The 21,351-nt window shown below is 34.7% G+C and overlaps 1 protein-coding gene across 6 annotated transcripts in view; it reads left to right on the top strand.

The window, feature by feature from the left end:
• The window catches only part of RASAL2 (RAS protein activator like 2), a 392,077-nt gene that overhangs the window by 130,514 nt on the left and 240,212 nt on the right, over positions 1 to 21,351 (top strand). For 2 of the 6 annotated variants that reach the window (XM_025285576.3, XM_025285574.3), the window contains exon 1: positions 3,328 to 4,248. The exons of 3 other annotated variants lie outside the window; for them this stretch is intronic. In XM_025285576.3, the coding sequence (XP_025141361.3) occupies positions 3,648 to 4,248 (601 nt within the window). In that variant the 5' untranslated portion in view covers positions 3,328 to 3,647. Of the gene's footprint in view, positions 1 to 3,327; positions 4,249 to 21,351 lie in introns of those variants that run through there. One more of the 6 variants, XM_025285575.3, reaches the window with a different exon arrangement.

Below are 21,351 nucleotides of genomic sequence, written 5' to 3'. Positions count from 1 at the left end.
ATTCTATTATCTAACCATAGTCCATATTCAGATTTTGTCAGTTATCCCAATAATGTTGTTTTATAGCTTTTCTCCCCATTTTAGGATCAGATCCAAAATTATGCATTACTTTTCATTGTTTCTCCTTAGTCTCTTGAATTACAACAGTTCTATAGCTTTTCTCTTATTTTTCTGACCTTGACACTTTTGAAGCAAAGGATATAGTTATTTTGTAGATCTTCTTTATTCAAGGTTATCTGATGCTGCTTGTGATTAGATTTAGATTATGCATTTTTTTTTTTTTTTTACAGAAACAAATCACAAGCTATGCTTTCACAGTTCAACATATCTGGAGGTGTATAGTATTGGTTTGTTCCAGTATTGGTAGGTCTGTCTCTATGTATGTATTCATCCCTATTCATTCATTATCTTCAATGCATTTACTCCTTTTCTCAAGTCTTAAATACGTGGAAAGTGCTTTCAGAATTGCTAACTCATTAATTAGATAAGTAAACCTACTAACTGTAGTATTTGCAGTTCTTTAAAGGTAAAACTTAATTACGGGAAAATGCATAAATCTTAAGAACAATTGGATGAGTCTTGACAAATATACCCATATTCACATGTATATCAAGATTAAGAAAATTTCCTTAACCCTAGAAAGTTTCCTGGTGCCCCTTTCTTGTTAATAATGCTTTCCACCACTGACAACTGCTTTGTTGATTTTCCCCCCCCTGTTAAAAATTAGTTTAGCCTATTAGAACTCTGTAGAAATGGAATCATACAGCATGTGCTCTTTTGTGTCTAGTTTCTTTTGTTGGCATAATATCTGTGGTTTTCATTCACATTGTTTTGTTATTAGTAGTTTATTCTTTTTATAGCTGAGTTGTATACAGTGTATGAAACCATCACAGTTTGTTTATCCAGTCTACTGTGATAGACATTTGGGTTGTTTTCAGTTTATGGGTTTTGTAAATAAAGCTGCTGTGAACATGAAGTACAAGTTTATGTATTTTCTTTTCTCTTGAGTAAATGCTTATGAGTGGAAGTGATGTGCATTGGATAAATGTATGTTTATCTTGTGAAAATAAAATTGTCAAATTTGTTCCATAGCAATTGTATCATTTCATGACTTCATGACTGATTATGAGGTTTCTGGTCGCTCCACATCCTCACACCATCTGGTGTTATTAGCCGTTTAAGTGTTAGCTATTTTAGTGAATGATAGCTCATTATTGGCTTTAATTTGCTTTTCTCTCAGTCCTAATGATGTTGAGTACATTTCCCACTATGCTTATTGACCATTCATATAACTTTCTTCATGAAGGGTCTGTTCAACTCTCTTTTCCTAGTCATGTCCAACTCTTTGCGACCCCGTGGACTGTAGCCCACCAGGCTCCTCCGTCCATGGGATTTCCAGGCAAGAATACTGGAGTGGGTTGCCATTTCCTTCTCAATTTTATATTTTGTGGTACAAATTGTAAGACATTTTATTGTGAATATGTTCTCCCATTTTGTACCTTGCTTATTGACTGCTTATTGATTGTCTTCTAGACGTATTAAGGTTTTAATTTTTAGGAATTCATAGTTATTAATGTTTTCCTATCATGGTTACTACTTTTTATAAAACTTACTTTATTTTTGGCTGCACTCGGTCTTTGGTGCTGCATCTGGGCTTTCAGTTGTGGCAAGCAGGGGCTATTCTTTGTTGTGGTGTGTGGGCTTCCTTTTGCCTTGGCTTCTTTTGTTGCAGAGGACAGGCTGTAGGTGCACAGGCTCTGTAGTTGTGGTTCATGCGCTCTAGAATGCAGATTCAGTATTTGTGGTGCTTGGACTTAGTTGCCTTGCGGCCTGTGTAATCTTCCCAGATCAGGGATCGAACTAGTGTCTCCTGCGCTGGCAGGTGGATTCCTGAGCACTGGACCACCAGGGAAGTCCAGTTATTACTTTTTTAATCCCAAGAAATTTTCGCCTATCCTCAGTTCACAAAAATATTCTCTTGTGATTTCCTTTATAAGCTTTATCAGTTTATATTTTACATTTAGGTTTATTTTTCATCACAGATTAGTTTTGGTGGATTGTGTGATGTGTCATAAGTAGAGATTAGAACTTAATGTTTATTGTTTTTCTCTTTTTGTAGATTCACATTTCTAAGTGTCTTTTTTAAGCCAAGAGAAAATTTTATGATTGTAATATACTCTAATTTGATTTATTATACTTTTGGGAAAGCTGAGTACTTCAACACTTACTTAGTACAGAAATGTGTAAATTTAGAGACTATATAAACAAATGAAGATGAGATCATTATTTTATGATAATGGAAATAACTAGAACATTTTAACATGTTTCAAAGAATAGATATGTTACTAACTTTACTGTTTGGCAATAATAAGAAAGAGACTTAGTTAAGAACTGTTTTTTCATTGTACATATTCTATAAATGGATGATTTTTTAGTTTTCCACATGAAATCATCATCTTTTATGCAGCTTGCAAAGTGATCTGATTGCCATGTTTTATCTCGTTTATTGATGGTCTTAAGTCTGTCAGGCTTTCCATTTGAAACCCCTATTTTCAGGAGTTTATGAGCTGACAGTTGAAAAAAAAAATTAACCAGCAAAAAAACTTGGCATTCATGATCTTGGTTCAATATAAGGTACTTTGCTTTAATAAAATTTTAAGTAGTCAGCTCTTTTTTTTTTTTTTTTTAGGTTGCAAATAGCACAAAGAGGAATAAAGGAATTTTTTTGGTTAAATAGATAGGGAATATTTTTCCAGACAACTTACCCCAATTAGATTTATAAAGCAAACTTTTCCCTTTTAGAAATCATTTAAGTATGTACTTTCCTGTGTTCCAGTTCCCACAAGATGTTGCCTTAAGATTTTCCTTTTCCTTTGCTGTAGTTCATAGCAAGTATCCACTATCCCTTTTCTTTTTCTGTCCACTTGTGCTTTTAAAATTCTCCCTAGTATGTTTACATTAAAAATGGCTTTATATTTTGGCATTCTTTTGTCCTTTTCCCCTCATCTTTGCAATGCCTCTTGCACAAAACTTTACCTATTGGTTGTAAAACAATATTAACTTTGAGAGAAGTTGTGGCGTAAATAGCAAGAATTTTCTTGAAATGCCAACTTTAAAAACTATCCTGAAGAGCTGTCACTTAGAGAGCAGACTTTTAGGCAAGTTTTTTTCTTCTTCTTCTGGAAAGTGTGTAAGTCAGCTTGAGTACTTTCACAATCTGTTTTTAACCCAATATCATTCACATAGTGAACACTTAACTGCTATTGGTCCCCAAAGGTGTCTGTGGGGTTTTTTTTGTTGCTTTTATTTCACTTCTCATTTTTTTTTTTTTTTAAAAAACCATTTCCTGAAAACTCAGTGCAGAAATGTAACCTACTGCAGGAAGTGAGATGATCTTCTTTTGCTGTATTCTGAAGATAATTTGCTTCAGACAGGAGATTTTTGGGTGCTTGCTGAAATTTTGGAGATCTGGGAAAATGGGGGTAATAACATGACACCAGTTCTTAAGCAGCAACATCTGCTGTGGTTCAAAGCCACACAAAGAAAGCTGTTTAAGCAGTTGAATATTTTGGACTGCACGGACAAGTGTGGTTCAACTGCAAAGACTGCAGAGCAAAAAATTTAAAGTTTCAAGAAGTTGTTAAAAAATGGAGTCATGGAAGATGAGCATCTTTAAGAGACAAACATCACCGTGTCCTCCAAGCTATCGAAGATCTTTGTCAGAACCTGCTTATGCACACTCAGAGATAGGAACAAGCTTAAAGAGTTATCCATGGCGTGGTCCAGTGAAAAGCAAGAGGAAGAAAAATGAACAGGCTGTTTCCAGTCTAGGAAAGCCACTGGGTGCTTATCGGTGGCAAACACACCCCAGCTTAAGGTTGAAAGGGGACAAAAAGGAGCAATTGGAAAATAATAAAGGAGACTTGGATGAACCACAACAACAAGCAGTCCTGCCAAAGATGGTTGGGGATAATATTTCTTCCTCTGGCAGTGAAGTCCTTGGGACATCAATGGAGAAGCAGAACCTGGTAAACACTCGGTCACTTCGGGTTCCATTCAGCAGATCTCTTTCAGAGCCAGAACCCTGCTCCAGTGTCAGATTTGTTAGACGGTGGCCAACTTCAGTGGGGTCAGTGGAGTCTGAGCAGCAGGGATATTTCATCCGTGGCATTTTCTCTACTCTTTCCAATGGCTTCTCCAGGATGCTGAATCTAAAAGGAGGGTCAACCAGTGAGCCAGTAAGAGAAGGTATATTGTGATGAATAAGGGGGAAGAGGGATTTTAATTATTTGTGTTTTATAATGAATAAAACATCCTATTTGCTCATTATAAAATAATTTACTTAATTAGGCCAATTTTAAAAAAGTATTAAACTCTATTTTAGAAGCTCAATGAATGATAGTAATTAATAGTAGAAAATTGATTTAGAAGGAATTTTTTTTATTTTGTTATACTCTGAACTCTTCATTTTGGGGCCTGTGTAAAATTATTTGTTTTGGTTTGTCTTTTACCCTTTTTAATCCCATTGATCTACTTTTGTACATTAAATACAGTTTAGAGGGAGAAAGTATCAAATCATCTCCTCCTGACAAAGTTGAGAGTTAAAGAGAATTCCTTCTATTATCTTTTCATAAAAATTGACAAATGTTATTAGAGCTATTTAGAGCTGGATTGTATTGATACTTTTAATAGGTGGGACTTCTGATCTGCTCATGTCTTGGTAATACACAATTTGAAAATGGAAGGAAAAGATGCAAATCTTGAATATTTAGGTTACAAAATAGAAATTGGTGTATGATTCATTTCAGGTAACAGAATCGTCAATATTTAAAATAAACTCAGGATTTGTTTACATTTTAAAATGTTTTATATTGATGATAGTGTTTTAAGCTACCAAAAGAAACCTTAAATTTTTATCTGATTGCTTTGGATGTGATTGAGCTTATCTGACGAACGCTTCAATTATGAGTTAAGACTTGTTTTTGATTTTTTTGTTTGTTTTATTTTTTAAAACCTTAATATACTGATAATATTTCTGTTGAGTTGAGGTCATTTTTGGATATGCTCTTTGCGTTAGAAAACTTTATCTTATCTTTAATTGTGAGATTGACCACATCAGCAGAAGTTTGAATTCTTTCTAAAATTGTGGAAATTGTTGAATTCAATTTTCATACTAGAATACAGTTTAATTTCTTTAAAAATAATGTCAGTGAAAAATTGAGTAATTTTCCAAGTGTATTTGTGCCAAAAATTCAGTATGTCTCCTAAACCTTGTTTTCCCTTTAGATTTTCCTTTGCCCAGTGAGTTTTAATTATACTATTAAGGAAATATATTTTCTTTTTTTTTTTTACATATATACATTCTTTTTATTTATTTATTTTTTAAATTTTATTTTATTTTTAAACTTTACAGTATTGTATTAGTTTTGCCAAATATCGAAATGAATCCGCCACAGGTATATCTGTGTTCCCCATCCTGAACCCTCCTCCCTCCTCCCTCCCCATACCCTCCCTCTGGGTCGTCCCAGTGCACCAGCCCCAAGCATCCAGTATCGTGCATCGAACCTGGACTGGTGACTCGTTTCATACATGATATTATACATGTTTCAATGCCATTCTCCCAAATCTCCCCACCCTCTCCCTCTCCCACAGAGTCCATAAGACTGATCTATACATCAGTGTCTCTTTTGCTGTCTCGTACACAGGGTTATTGTTACCATCTTTCTAAATTCCATATATATGCGTTAGTATACTGTATTGGTGTTTTTCTTTCTGGCTTACAAATATATTTTCTTCTTACTCTTGGTTTATAATTACTGAAAGTAAAGTCTTTCTTGATGTGCCTCTATTAACATCCTGTTAAAATATTTTGGAGACTAAGTTATTGCATTTCCTTGGATACTAGTATGTCTGTTCCTTGCCAGGTGATCATAGGATGATCTAAGTAAAGGCGAATCAAAGGATAAGAGTTTATAGTAAATTCTTAGAATCAATGCCTCCCAGTAGTTAATGTGTATACATTTGATAAAAGAAATCTATTTTTGCTGTTTGTATTTACAATCCTTTTTGGACTTTTGTAGTTAACTTTCAGTTTTTAGCAACTTCACCAACCTGTTGGCAGCCCACTTATATGTGAAATCATCTGAGAATGTTTCCTAGCTTTTTACACATTTATGGTCTACTTGAAGTGACTTCCCTGGTGGCTCAGACGGTAAAGCATCTGTCTACAACGTGAGAGACCCGGGTTTGATCCCTGGGTCGGGAAGATCCTCTGGAGAAAGAAATGGCAACCCCCTCCAGTACTCTTGCCTGGAAAATCCCATGGACGGAGGAGCCTGGTAGGCTACAGTCCATGGGGTCGCAGAGTCGGATGCGACTGAGCGACTAAACTGAAGTGATATAAACATTTTATATTTATTACTTCATAATATATTACACATTCTAATCATACAATAATTATGCAAATAGAGACATATTTGGAGTGAAAGGTACTATGCTAAGGGATTTCAGGTCCTAGAGGTAAAGCACAGTACATAGTGTTCTGTCAGATCAGCAGTTTTTATTTATCAGTTACTATGTATGGTATTTCCTGAGTGCTTCACAGGTGGAGAGTCAAGCTCTTAAAACAGAAGGATACTGTTTAATGCCAAAACTGGAGCTAATTCTTGTGTGTTGTTTAGTCCCTTATTCGTGTCCCACTCTTGCAACCCCATGGACTGTAGCCTGCCAGGCTCCTCTGTCCATGGGATTTCCAAGGCAAGAATATTGCAGTGGGTTGCTATTTCCTTCTCCAGGGGATCGAACCTGCTTCTTCATTAGCAGGCTCATTGCCAGATGGATTCTTTACTGCTGAGCCACCTGGGTAGAGATTTCTTTTTCTCTTTGGACTATAGCTTCTGCCCAGCCTAGAGTCTACCCAAGTGGTTTTCTAAACTTCGGCAGTTGTGAACCTTTCTTTATTTCTCATTCTCCTTGGGGGAAAGAATACAATTGGCCAAGGAGATCTGAATTCTGCTTCTATCTTATGCCAATTTGCACTCGTGAAGTTTAATCTCTGAATTTCTCTTTACACTTCTGTGGCATGGAAATTTCTTTCTTACAAAGTGAAATTTGAAAATATTATGTAAATTATAGTTTATGTAGTATTTGTTCACAAATGCAGTGTGAGTAGAACTTGTTCTTATCAGAGTTGCTATTATTGTATTGTGGCAAGGTGTGGGATTATTAGAATATAGATGTCTTTAAGAAAATCGATAAATTTTAAAATTTGAAACCCGCTAGTGTTTGTTACTTTTCTTGTTCCATATGAACTGCAATATATGAGAGGCATTAAATATAGCATGTATTTAAAGCATTTAAAGTAGTGTTTGGCACATAGCAGTTGTTTAGTAATTAATATATATTTACATTGAGTTTTCATTTTTTGCAGTCAAAATGTTGTTTCCCTTTTTATTGAAGTATAGTTGATTTACTATATTCAGTGTATATTTGATATTATTTATATTAAGAAAGTAAAAATATGGGGATGATAATTTTAAAAAATAGTAAAGAGAAAGAGGATACCCAATTATTGAATTCATTATAATTACAAAATGTAAATAAATTGTAATGTTTTCTTCTTAAATTCTGTGAGCCTGAACTTCTTCTGAGCGTGTTCCGAGCATAAACAAGTAATAATTCCTTATATCTAATAATAGCTAAATACAGAATCTTATGCTTAAAGCAATGAAATATACCATGTGTGCATGTGTGCTAAGTCACTTCAGTCATGTCTGACTCTTCGTGATGCTATGGACTGTAGCCTGCCAGGCTCCTCTGTCCATGGGATTCTCCAGGATACTGGAGAATACTGGATACTCCAGAATACTGGAGTGGGTTGTCATGCCCTCCTTCAGAGGATCTTCCTGACCAGGAATTGAATCCATGTCTCTTAAGTATCCTGCGTTGACAGGTGGATTCTTTACCACTAACTCCACCTGGGAAGCCTGAAATATACGTACTCAGGATCAATACCAAATTGAAGAGATAAAAGCTTAAAGGTTTCACTACTGTACTGTGTTTAACCCTCCAGCTGTATAATATATGTTCTTTTACCTGCTACAGTATATAGATCAAATGATACAGTATAAAAAAAAAATAAGACTTGTGTTTCTTATAGCTAAAAATAGTTCCAGCTCTTTTGGGCCCATGTCTAATGATGTCACCATGCTTGCAATAGTGGAAGTAAATTGAAGCAACCAATAAAAGAGGATTAACTAAACAGATCAAATGACAAAGATAACATATAGTCTTCATAACTGTTGGGCTTCCCATGTGGCCTGGTGGTAAAGAATCTGCCTGTCAGTGCAGGAGATGTAAGAGATGCAGGTTCAATCTCTGGGTTAGGAAGATCCCCCAGAGTAGTAAATGGAAACCGCTTCAATATTCTTGCCTGAAAAATTCCATGGACAGATTATAGTCCATGGGGTTGCAAAGAGTCGGACATGACTTAGTGACTAAACAACAACAATGGAGATTCCTTAAAAAACTAGGAATAAAAAACTACCATATGAGTCAGCAATCCCAGGACTGGGCGGGCAAGTGCACACACTCACACACACACACACGTGTGTGGTCAGGTAGCATTCATACACACACATGGTCAGGTAGCATTCTTCTGAGGCTTCTTCAACTTGTAGTCAGGGCTGTCTTCTTACTATCTTCTTACTTGGCCTTTACTCTGAGCACAGGTGACTCTCTAGTCTCTTTTTTTATAGGGACACCAGTCCCATTAGGTTAGGAACCCACATGGACAGGGGAGCCGGGTGGACTGCAGTCCATGGGGTCATACAGAGTCGGACATGACTAGCAACAAACACACATACCACCCTTCTGACTTCATTTAACCTTAACTACTTCCTTAAAGGCTCATAGTCACACTGGAGCCTAGGGTTTCAACATATAAATAAACTTTAGGGTGACACAGTTCATTCCATATCACCAGGAAACAAAGGTCTCACAAATAATGAGGCCATTAATGCAATGTATTAGCAAAAATTTCAAAATATTATATAGCATAGGTCAGATGTATGCTCAAACTTAATTTGTTATAAAGTTAAGTAACTTTAGATAAAAATAGGCCATATCACTTTATCTTATTTTTCTCATTTTATGTGTGTTTATTTTTGAAATGGTTATGAATGGTGTAAGTTATCTTCCTCCTTTTCTTTTAAGACTATTTCATTTGCATTCCCATCTGCTGAGCATTAATGAAAATGTTGAGGATATTGGACACTCTGGTAATCTATTATATTGAAATGTGGAAGAAGGCTCTACTGGACACTTCAGTTGTTTATATATTTTTCCCATTACAATTTTTCTTTATGGGTACATGCATTACCCACCTTTTCCTGGTTTGTATTATTTCTTTGAGAGTATACCAGGAATGATTATACTGTGGAATATAATCATCTTGTATCTCGTTATATATATATAGTAAGATTTTCTGCTTGAAAGCTATAAAACATTAATAATGTCTACAACAATTTATGAGTACAGTTTTCCCCCATGACTTTACCAGATTGGTAATTAAGCCTTAGTTTATTATAGTTTTGTGTTTGACTCATGGCATAGGGTGAGGAGAAGGAAAAGATCTTTGGGGTTGGACTAGTGGCTTCACGATTTTACACGTGCTGCTGTCCAGTTATATGCCTGAGAAAATTTCACATAACCTTTCTGAGCTTTCGTTTTCTCATCAGTAAAGTGTGGGCTGATGATAACTATTTGGTAGGCTTATTATAAATAGTAAATGAAACAAGATGCCCAGTGCTTATTATATACTTAATTAATAAACACTTTTTATGGTTTTTGAAACATTTATTTTTATTTATTTTTGACTGCTCTGGGTCTTGTTGCTGTGTGCAGGCTTTCTCTAGTTGCGGCGACCAGGAGCTGCTGTTCACGCAGTGCATGGGCTTCTGATTGTGGTGGCTTCTTTTGTTGCAAAGCATGGGCTCCAGGTGCACAGGCTTCAGTAGTTGTGGCATGAGGCTCAGTACTTGTGGTGCTTGGGCTTAGTTGCCTCACAACATATGGGATCTTCCTGCACCAGGGATCAAACCCATGTCCCCTGCGTTGGATTCTTAACCACTGGACCGCCAGGGAAGCCCAGTTTTTATGATTATTAGTTTAATAGGTATATAACATTATGATTATATTTTTATTAGTGAAGTGGTACATTTTTATATAAAATAGCTTATATTTGTAATATAATAATTGATTATTTTACAAGTAGACTTTCTTTTGTTTCTTTTGACTATCAAGTGGAATCTGAGTAGATGTAGCAGTATTTCATTTTTTTCAATTATTCTGCATTGTAGGTTTTAAAATCATTTACATTTATCCCAAATATTTTGATTTTCAAATAAAATTTAAGCAATTTAAAAGAGTTATTCAAACTTGAAAACATGCTTGTAATCCATCTTTGTTTCTTGATTTATGTAGAAAACTTATCTTAACATTAGTACAAATATGTTCTTATAGTTCATCATTTTAAAAATTTATTTTGGAAATGATTAATTATATTCTATCTGAGATAGATTTAGTTGTGTGAAATGAGATATAGAACTAAACAAATTATTTGTAACATTAATAACGGTTGTAACAAATTTCTCTCTTATGTGATTTCAGTATATATTTTAAAAAATTTTTTTATTCAAATTTTTAAGTAGAAGTATAGTTGATTTACAATGTTAGTTTCTTGTATAAAGCAGAGTGATTTCAGATATATATATTCTTTTTCATACGCTTTTCTATTGTGGTTTATTGCAGGATATTGAATATAATTCCCTGTGCTCTACAGTAGTCCTTGTTCTATAAATAGTTTGTATCTGCTAATCCCAGACTTTTCCTCCACTCCCTTTCCCCTTTGGTAACCATAAGTTTGCTTTCTTTGTCTGTGGGTCTGTTTCTGTTTTGTAAATAAGTTTACTTGTTATAGTATAGATTCCACATATAAGTAATATCATACGGTGTTTGTCTTTCTCTTTCTGACTTGTGTCACTTCATATGATCATCCCTGGGTCTATCCTTGTTGCTGCAGATGGCATTATTTCATTCTTTTTCATGGCTTAATAGTATTCCGCACAGTGGAATGACTACTACACACACACTACGTCTTCCTTATCCATTTTTCTGTTGATGGACGTTCAGTTTGCTTCCATGTCTTGGCTATTGTAAATAATACTGCTGTGGACACTGGGGTGTGTGTATCTTTGAAATAGAGTTTTTGTCTTTTCTGGTTATGTGCCCAGGAGTGGGCTTGTTGGATCATATGGTAGCTCTATTTTTAGTTGTTGAGGGAGTCTCAGTATTGTCTTCCATGGTGGCTGCACCAGTTTATGTCCCACCAGCAGTGCTGGAGGGGTCCCTTTTCTCCACGCCCCCTCCAGCATTTGCTACCTGTAGACTTTGGTGATGGCCGTTTTGACCACTGTGACTTGGTACCTCATTGTAGTTTTGATTTGCATTTCTCTAATAACTAGTGATGTTGAGCATCTTTTCATTTGCCAAGTTGCCATCTGTATATCTTCTTTGGATAAATGTCTATTTAGGTCTTCTACCCATTTTTTGATTGGGTTGTTTTTTTTGTTATTGAGTTGTATGAGCTGTTTGTATATTTTGGACATTAAGCCCTTTTGGTTGCATCATTTGTGAATACTTTCTCCCATAGGTTGTCTTTTCATTTTGTTAATTATTTCCTTTGGTGTGAAAAATATGCAAGTTTGATTAGATCCCATTTGTTTATTTTTGCTTATTTCTATTGCCTTGGGAGACTTAACTTAAAACATTGGTACAATTTATGTCAGAGAATGTTTTGCCTATGTTTTCTTCTAGGAGTTTTATGGCGTCATGTCTTATATTTAAGTCTTTAAGCCATTTTGAGTTGTTTATTGTGTATGGTGTTAAGGGAATGTTCTAACTTCATTGATTTACATGTGGCTGTCCAGCATTTCCAATACCACTTGCTGAGCAGACTATTTTTTCTTCATTATATATCCTTATGTCTTTTGTCAAAGATTAATTGCCCATAGGTATCTGGATTTCTTTCTGGACTCTGTATTCTGTTTTTTTTTTTTTGATCTATATGTCTGTTTTGCTGCCAATGCCACACTGCTTTGATTTCTATAACTTTATAGCATTGTCTAAGTCTGGGAGGGCTATGCCTATACTTCTGTTCTTTTTTCTCAGGATTGCTTTGGCAATTCTGGGTCTTTATGGCTCCATACAAATTTTAGGATTTTTTTGTTCTAGTTCTGTGAAAAATGGCATGGGTATTTTGATAGAGATAGTGTTAAATGTATAGAATTCTTTGGGTTGTATAGCCATTTTAACAATATTAATTCTTCCAATCCAAGAGCATGGGATGTTGTTCCATTTTTTGAATTATTTTCGGTTTCCATAAGCAGTGTTTTGTAGTTCTCAGCATTATAAGTCACTCATTCCTTGGTCAGATTTATTCCTAAATTATTTTTTCAATGTGACTTTAAAAGGGATTCTTTACTTTTCCTTTTTTGATATTTCATTGTTAGCGTAAGGAAATGCAGTTTCTACGTGTTAATCTTGTATCCTGCTACCTTGCTGAATTGAAACCACTATCAATTCTAGTGGTTTCTGTGTGGAAACTTTAGGGTTTTCTATATATAGAATGTCATCTGCATATAATGATAATTTTACCTCTTTTCTTCCAATTTTGATGCCTTTTATTACTTTTTTCTTATCTGATTGCTGTGGCTAGGACTTTCAATGCTATGTTGAATAGATGTGTGAGAGTGGACATCCTTGTCTCTTTCCAGATTTTAGCAAAAAGGCTTTCAACTTTTTACTGTTGAGTATTATGTTGGCTATAGGTTTGTCATAAATAACTTTTATTATATTGAGATATGTTCCTTGTATACTCTTTTCTGTAAGAGTTTTAAATTATGAGTGGATGTTGAATTTTATCAAATGCTTTTTCTGTATCTTTTGAGTCAATCATGTGATTTTTGTCTTGTCTTTTGTTGATGTGGTGTGACACAGTAATTGATTTGTGTATATTGAACCATCCTTTTGACCCTGGAATGAATCCAACTTGATCATGGTGTATGGTCTTTTTTTATGTGTTGTTGGATTCAGTTTGCTAATGTTTTGTTGAGAATCTTTGCGTCTGTATTCATTAAAGATGCTGACTTGTAATTTTGTTTTATGGTAGTGTTTTTGTTTAATATATTTGGAATGTCTTTATGTCTATTTTAAATGTTCTCTGCAGTTTCTCTTATTTCACAGATTTTTCTATTTCTAAAAGCAATGTTTTTTCCTCCAAAATGAAATAGTCTTTTCTCCAATTATGAAAGTTAAAAAAAAACTCTTTAAAAAATTTGTACATAACATACCTGATTCTTTATTTTGTTTTCAATAAACTAGAGTTAGTATTTCAAACATCATGAAATTGTTATAGGGATTAAATCAGATAGTATGTGTCAAGCACTTTTAACTACTTTTTAGTAAGAGCTCAATTAATGATAGCTTTAAAATAATAATAATGCTGTGTGTTCATGAAGATACACCCTGAAATCTTTTTGTATTAGACTTAAAAAATGTTCGTCTTAATTATATGTTTATAAATCAATTTTGTCTAAATGTTATTTTCTAAATGTGTTCTTGGGATTTCCCTCATAACTCAGTTGGTAAAGAATCTGCCTGCAATGCAAGAATCTGCCTGTGATGCAGGAGACCCAGGTTCAATTCCTGGGTCTGGAAGATCCCCTGGAGAAGGAAATGACAACCCACTCCATTATTCTTGCCTGGAAAATCCCATGGACAGAGGAGCCTGGTGGGTTACGTCCATGGGGTTGCAAGAGTCGGACACAACTTAGCGACTAAGCCACCAAATATGTTCTCAGATTATGGGAGTACTTTAAGTTCTGATTTGTTGTTTAATCAATAGAACTGTCACAGTTTTTTACAGTATGTAGTTTTCCCACCCAAGAACACCGTTGTATGTGTGTGTGTGTGTCTACAAACTTCCATTTGTTCTTAACTTCTGTAATTTTTTTCATTGATAAGAAAAAACCTGCAAATATTTTTATACTTGTGATTGGGCCCTGTTTTTATTGCATATATTACAGTTAATTTTAAAGGTGGTAAGGAAGTACCTTGATATTTGTACTGAGCTATAGTTTATTACTGATTGATTATCTGGTATTTAAAATCACCTTATTTTAGAAGCAGAATATTTTAATGAAAAGATTGGTCTTTTCATTAAAGACATAAAAGACCTTTTTTAAAACTCTTTTTATGTCATCTATTTATTTGCCAAGTAATTCTTTGTGAGTTTATATTTGACTTTTTTAAGCCTGACCTTCCTCATATTTAAAGTAAGGGTATTTTTTTATATTGAAAGATTATTAAAAAGAAACATAATATAGTTGTCAAGAATCAAAGGTTTTCTTTAGAGATATTTGGGATTTAAACATGGCTTTAAAGAGAATGATTAAGGGAGACCCTTAAGAGAATGATTAACACCAACTTCAGTATTTACCTTTGCTGGGGATAACTGAGGAGACATGAAGGGAAGGAGTACATAGGCTGATGTAAGTTACTGGCATTATTTTCATTAAGGATGGAATTATGGTTTTACGGATATTTATTGCAGTACAAATAAGAAGATGAACGAATTGATTAATTTACAAATCAGGCCATGCATAACCCCTTACTGATAATAGGTCATGAATGAAGTGATAATTAAAGTGATTAAAGCATTTTAAAATTCTGTCTCTACCACTAATTAGTTAATTCAGCAAATTATTTTCTCTCTCTCTCTAAGCCTCAGTTTCCTCAATTGTAATATTGAGCAATACATTCTTTGTAGGCTGTTGTGAAGATTAAATGAAAGAGGATGTGTTATGTCCATAGCATGGGCTTGTCAGGTAGTAAGAACTCAATAGAAGTTAATACCCAGTGGTGTGTTGAAGCCAACCATGCAAAAGCCAGTTTTGTGCATCTATTCCCAATTCCCATAGTGACATTGCAGTGATAGCTTAAAATTAGCCACGGTTGGACTGTTTAAAGTCCAGAAATATTACAAATCAAAGAAGAGTGGTGGTTGGGGTAGGGGTGGATGGATATGTTTCAGGAGCTGCAGTGTTAAATGTTTAGCAACAACCACTGGTAACTCCTGTTATTATATAAGTATTTAGAGTTAATAACTAGTATTATTACAGAAAATATGATTTTGATTCTAGATTTAAATATGGTTTTTTTCACATTAAGAACTTTTATATTTGATATTTTAGAGTATCAATTTAAGTTGAATACTGAATTAAATGCCTTATTGTCATCTATTGAGTTTTTTTTTTAATCATTCTTTTTCCATTATTTCACTAGCATCGAATATCTAGGATAACCTATGTATGGTCAATACCTTGTTTGAAGTATTTTTTGCTGAGGTGTGCTAGCACTTTTTTTTTTAGTAAGTCATCTGTAACTTTGTTTCTGTCTTTGAGGTTGCACAGTAATTTTTTTTAAAATCTTATTTTGAGTGAAGTATGCATTCCATTTTAGCTCCTTCAATAAAATGTAATCTTTTGCTGAATATTAGAGTGATAAAATACTTTAGAAATTATCTCTAGTGAATTCATTCATTCACTAATTATTTAGTGATTTTTTTTGAAAAAGATGATTTAATATTTTGCATTCACTATTATTGATAATTGTTTTACTACATCTTGTTTTATTTTAGTGCTTTCAACTTTTAAATTATTTTCACATGGATTTTCAGTATATGTATATGTGCTGAGTAAAATAACCTCCAACATTAATAAGATTTATATTTATTTTTGCCTCATACTTATTGATTATACCTAATAATTAGCTGAATTTGTATTAGTAAGTAAATTAATTGATAGAAATTCAGATAATTATTAGGTATAGTCAATAAAAGGAACTCACTTGAATATTTTCATTTATTTCACTCATAGAATTTGTATGAAAGTCTTCAATTAATTTATTCTTTTTTAAAAAAGTATTTTTTATTGAAGTATAGCTGATTTACAGTGTTGTGCTAATGCTATACAACAAAGTGATTCAGTTACACATATGCATACATTCTTTTTTTCCCAATGAATCTGTTCTTGAAAGTAGAATTTTCTTTTCCTTTTTTTCTCATGCTTGAATGATCAAATTTCACTCTTTCCATGTGGTTATGTAATTTCTGAGCAATCTGAATAATAAAATGAAAAAAATATGTGCTTTATATGCAAAGACTTTCCTTAACAAACAATTGGTTTGATTTTCTTATCTTAAAGTAATTTAGCTTAAATTAATCAAGTGATTAAGTAAATCAATAAATTTATATGAGAGAGCCAATATATTAATAAATAAAATTTCCTGGCTGTTTATTTATTTATCTAAAATATCCTAGTGCTTTTTCCAAAAAAAAAAAAAAAAAAGATTATTTAGCTGTTATCTCACCCTCTCCTGGCTGCCAGTATCTTTTTTCATGCTCATTTTCTAGAAATTTAAGTTGTTGTTCAGTCACTCAGTTGTGTCCAACTCTTTGTGACCCCATGAACTGCATGCAGCATGCCAGGCTTCCCTGTCCTTCACCATCTCCTGGAGCTTGCTCAGACACATGTCCATTGAGTTGGTGATGCCATCCAACCATCTCTTCCTCTGTCATCCCCTCCTCCTCCTGCCTTCAATTTTCCTAGCCTCAGAGTCTTTTCTAATGAGTTGGCTTTTCGCATCAGGTGGCCAAAGTATTGGAGCTTCAGCTTCAGCATCAGTCCTTCCAATGAATAATTCAGGCTTGATTTCCTTTAGGATGGACTAGTTTGATCTCCTTGCTCAAACGCGTGAATTCTTTGGCACTCAGCCTTCTTTATGGTCTGACTCGTACATCCGTTCTTAACTATTGGAAAAACCATAGCTTTGACTATAATGTCTCTGCTTTTTAAGACACTGTCTAGGTTTGTCATAGCTTTTCTTCCAAGGAGTGAGTGTCTTAATTTCATGGCTGCAGTCTCCATCTGTTTCCATTGTTTCCCCATCCATTTGCCATGTAGTGATGGGACCAGATGCCATGATCTTAGTTTTTTGAATGTTGAGCTTTAAGCCAACTTTTTCACTCTCCTCTTTTACCTTCATGAAGAGTCTCTTTAGTTCCTCTTTGCTTTCTGCCATAAGGGTGGTATCGTCTGCATATCTGAGGTTATTGATATTTCTCCCAGCAATCTTGATTCTAGCTTGTGCTTCATCCAGCCTGGCATTTCGCATGATATACTCTGCATATAAGTTAAATAAGCAGGGTGACAGTATACAGCCTTGATCTACTCCTTTCCCAATTTTGAACCAGTCCATTGTTCCATGTCCAGTTCTAACTGTTGTTTCTGGACCTGCATACAGGTTTCTCAGAAGACTGTTAAGGTGGTCTGGTATTCCCATCGCTTTAAGAATTTTCCACAGTTTGTTGTGATCCACACAGTCAAAGGCTTTAGCATAGTCAAGCAGAAGTAGATGTTTTTCCGGAACTCCCTTGCTTTTTTCGATGATCCAACGGCTGTTGGCAATTTGATCTGGTTCCTCTGCCTTTTCTAAATCCAGCTTGAACATCTGGGAGTCCTCAGTTCATGTTCTGTTGAAGCCTAGCTTGGAGAATTTGAGCATTACTTTGCTAGCATGTGAAATGAGTGCAATCGTGTGGTAGTTTGAACATTCTTTGGCATTGCCCTTCTTTAGATTGGAATGAAAACTGACCTTTTCCAGTCCTGTGGCCACTGCTGAGTTTTCCAAATTTGCTGACATATTGAGTACAGCACTTTAACAGCTTCATCTTTTAGGATTTGAAATAGTTTTTTAGGCTACACCTAATAATCTTAGGTGTAGCTAACCTGAGCTATCTCTAAATATAGAAAAAGTGAAGTCGCTCAGTCGTGTCTGACTCTTTGCGACCCCATGGACAGTAGCCAACCAGGCTCCTCCGTCCATGGGATTTTCCAGGCAAGAATACTGGAGTGGGTTGCCATTTCCTTCTAGGATTTTATCTATTCATAGGTATGTAATTTTGACCTGTCTCTCAGTGTTAGAATTTTTTGTTAGTCTTAGTTTCCAAAATCAGAGATTCTAGTTTTGCACCTATCCTGAGAACTAGTAGAATTCTCAATAACCATTCTAAAACTTGCCTAAGCATCCAAGTAAAACATTTTTTAGTTGTAGTTGCAGTGGGGTCATTTTTTGTTCCTCAAGCCTATAAATACTAGTAATTCCTTGGTTTTCAGTTGCTCATGGTTTTCCGATGATGTCTTAATAAGCAGAGTAAAGGAAAAAGAAAAAAAAATCAGAGAAGATTTCATTTTAAATATTATGATTACTAGTTTATTTCACTTTTGGAACTTTATGTTGTGACTTGCAGCAAACATTAGGCGTCTCTGGCATTTAGGTTGGATCAAAATTAACCTGTGATTTTTTATCTTGGGGTCTGATACCTTAAAGTACCTGGATCCAGATCGTCCTTTTTTTATGGACTCCATTTTTTCTTCATCACCAGCTGCTGAGGATGCTACAGAAAGGAATATAGCCCATTATTCACACTCCAAACTAGTTTACAACATAGTGAAGAGGCAGACATGTAAACAGATAAATAGCAGTCCTTGAGAACATGTCATTTGAAAGAGATTTGGATTAATGAAAAGTCTTCCATGTTAATAAAGGAGTTAGAGGTGTTCTAGACAGAGAGGACAGTGTGAAGGCCAGGCTTGCATCTAGGGAATGGTGAGAAGTTCACGAAGTAAAAAGTGTAGAGGGTTTGAAGATGAGAAGATGTGACTGGGAATGAAAAGTGAATGGAGGGTCTGTGTTCGGAGAGTTCTCTGCCAAGTACCAAGCTAAAGTTTTAATAGAGATTTTAAAGCAGGAGATAAGCTTTGTATTTTAGGAAGATAATTTCATGTTAGCATGCAGGGAGGACTGTGATGGAGAGATTCAATTAAGTTGTGCCAGAGTGAGATGTGATAAAAGCCTGAATTAAAGTATTGATAATGATTGAGGGTAGAGACTTAAAAATTCTTTTTTGATGTAGATTGACAATTCGAAGAATAATTCAGAAGGCAAATAGGAATCTATAATAGGTTTTGTAGATTTAGAACACAGTGACCCCGCTAACCAAGTTTGAGAATAAAGAAGTAGAACAAGTTCGTAGGGGAAGGCCATAGACATGTGCTGAGTATTTTCTATATGCTCAGTTTTCTAGCCTCTGGGAACTTTCTGTGTATTTATCTGGTTTAATCCTCTGAATAATCTTGTGAGGTAATTATTCTCCTTTTAAAAGTAAGGAAGTAGAAGTTCAGAAAATCGAAGTTACTTCCCTCAGACTACATAGCTAACGATGGTGGTTCCAGGTCTCTCTGACTCCAAGCCGCTCTTCTCACCCTCCATTTTGCAGTCCTCTTTGAGCCTGTGATGTTTGAGTGGTTTGCAAGAACGTGGGAATAGCTGTCCAGTGAACACTGAGGAATAAAGGGGCTTGAGTTCCAAAGCAGAGACCAGGTCCCATATGAAGACATACATGGACATTGACCTCACTGGAGAGGATGCAGTCAATCCTCTGAGTAGTGGAGGTTGTAGTGTGAGGGTAATGAGTGTGTCAAGACTAGCACCCTGACCTTGGCACATCTGGCCATCTAACTCCAGGCTAACCAGAGTCTGTTAGCAGAGCCACTCAACTTTTATGATTATAGGCTTGAAGTTAACTCATGGTGGCAAGTTTAACATTCTTACTTTCATGCATACCATGTTTATCAATATTTAATAGCTTTATTGAGATATAATCCACATACCATACGAATTCCTCGTTTAAAATTACAGCTCAGTTGTTTTTTTTTTTTAATTACGGTAATATATACATACCATAAAGTTTACCATTTTAAGATTTTAAATATTTTATATATTTTTAAACATCTTAAAATTTGGAGTTCGGTAGAATTAAGTACATTTGCATTGTACACCCATCATCACCTTTGATCTCATAGTAGTTCATCTTCCCAAACTGAAACTCTGTGTCCATTAATAAGTACCTCCTCATTCTTCTCTCTCCCCAGCCCCTGAACACATACCATTCTCCTTTCTGTCTCAATGAATTTGACTAGGCATTTCATACAAGTGGAATTACACAATATTTGCCCTTTTGTACAATTTAGTTGTTTTCAGTATATTCACAGTGTTTTGTAACCACACTGCTCAAATTTATAACACTGAAAAGAAACCCTGTACCTATTAGCAGTCACTTTCCAATTTGCCCCTAACCACTAATGTTCTTTGTGTCTATAAATTTGCCTTTAGATTTGATATAAATGGAATCATTCAATATATGACTTTTTCTGTAGGGCCTCTTTTAGTTAGCATAATGTTTTCACGGTTCATCCATGTTGTAGCATCTATCAACCCTTCTTTGTATGACTAAATAATATTCTCTTATATGGAAAATCACATTTTGTTAAATGTATTCATCAGTTGATGGACGTTGAATTTTTTTAGGGGGGATATTATGAATTATGCTGCATTGAACATTCATGAACAAGTTTCTATGTGGACATGTTTTCATTTCTCTTGGGTATTTGCCCTTCTATTTTGTAAAGGACATACCTTTCATCCTAAATAATGGGTTGATGTTTTGAGACCTTAAGTCACATTTAAGTTTTCCATCTGTTAGTCTAAACATGTAATAGTTTTGCCGTTTTATTTGTGTTTTATATCTATATATTTCTTTAGTAAACATTTGTATAAGGTATTTATAAGATTTTAATCTTACTTGAATACATGCAGTAATTGGCAATTTCCTACACCTGTAATAAAAACAGAAACATATATGTTTTTAGTTTTCTGTGATCTAGAGTTTCCTACTGGTAGCTTAACTGTAATGAACATGGTGATTTGTCTTCATTGCCAGGATGATTGTCATATTTTTATCTGCCTGAGGCAGTTTTCATTAAATTTCTCACACTCAATGCCGATATATCTTTGTGAGTAAGCAAGGAGAAGAGTAAGATGAGTAATGACTGAATATATGATTATGCAACCTTATCCATATGAGTATACAGGTTCTCAGTGACTGAGCTTTAGTCAGTAAACCACAGGCATTTTTCCTGTCATTCTCTTGTGAATTTTCTCATCGAGATATCCTTAGTATTTTTTTTTCTCTTAGTTTATACTTTCTGGTTTTGAAGATGATAATTTATTCATTTGCCTTTACAAAACAGAAATCCTGTGTTGTGCCCATGTTTTTAGACACTGTCACCAAAATGTCAAAGTAGTTTGAAACTTAAGGGATACCAATTCATT

Source organism: Bubalus bubalis, chromosome 5 (assembly GCF_019923935.1).
Source record: "Bubalus bubalis isolate 160015118507 breed Murrah chromosome 5, NDDB_SH_1, whole genome shotgun sequence".
NCBI classification, from domain to species: Eukaryota; Metazoa; Chordata; class Mammalia; order Artiodactyla; family Bovidae; genus Bubalus; species Bubalus bubalis.
The sequence above is the reverse complement of the archived record's forward strand: the minus strand, read 5'-3'. Positions and strand labels throughout refer to the sequence as shown.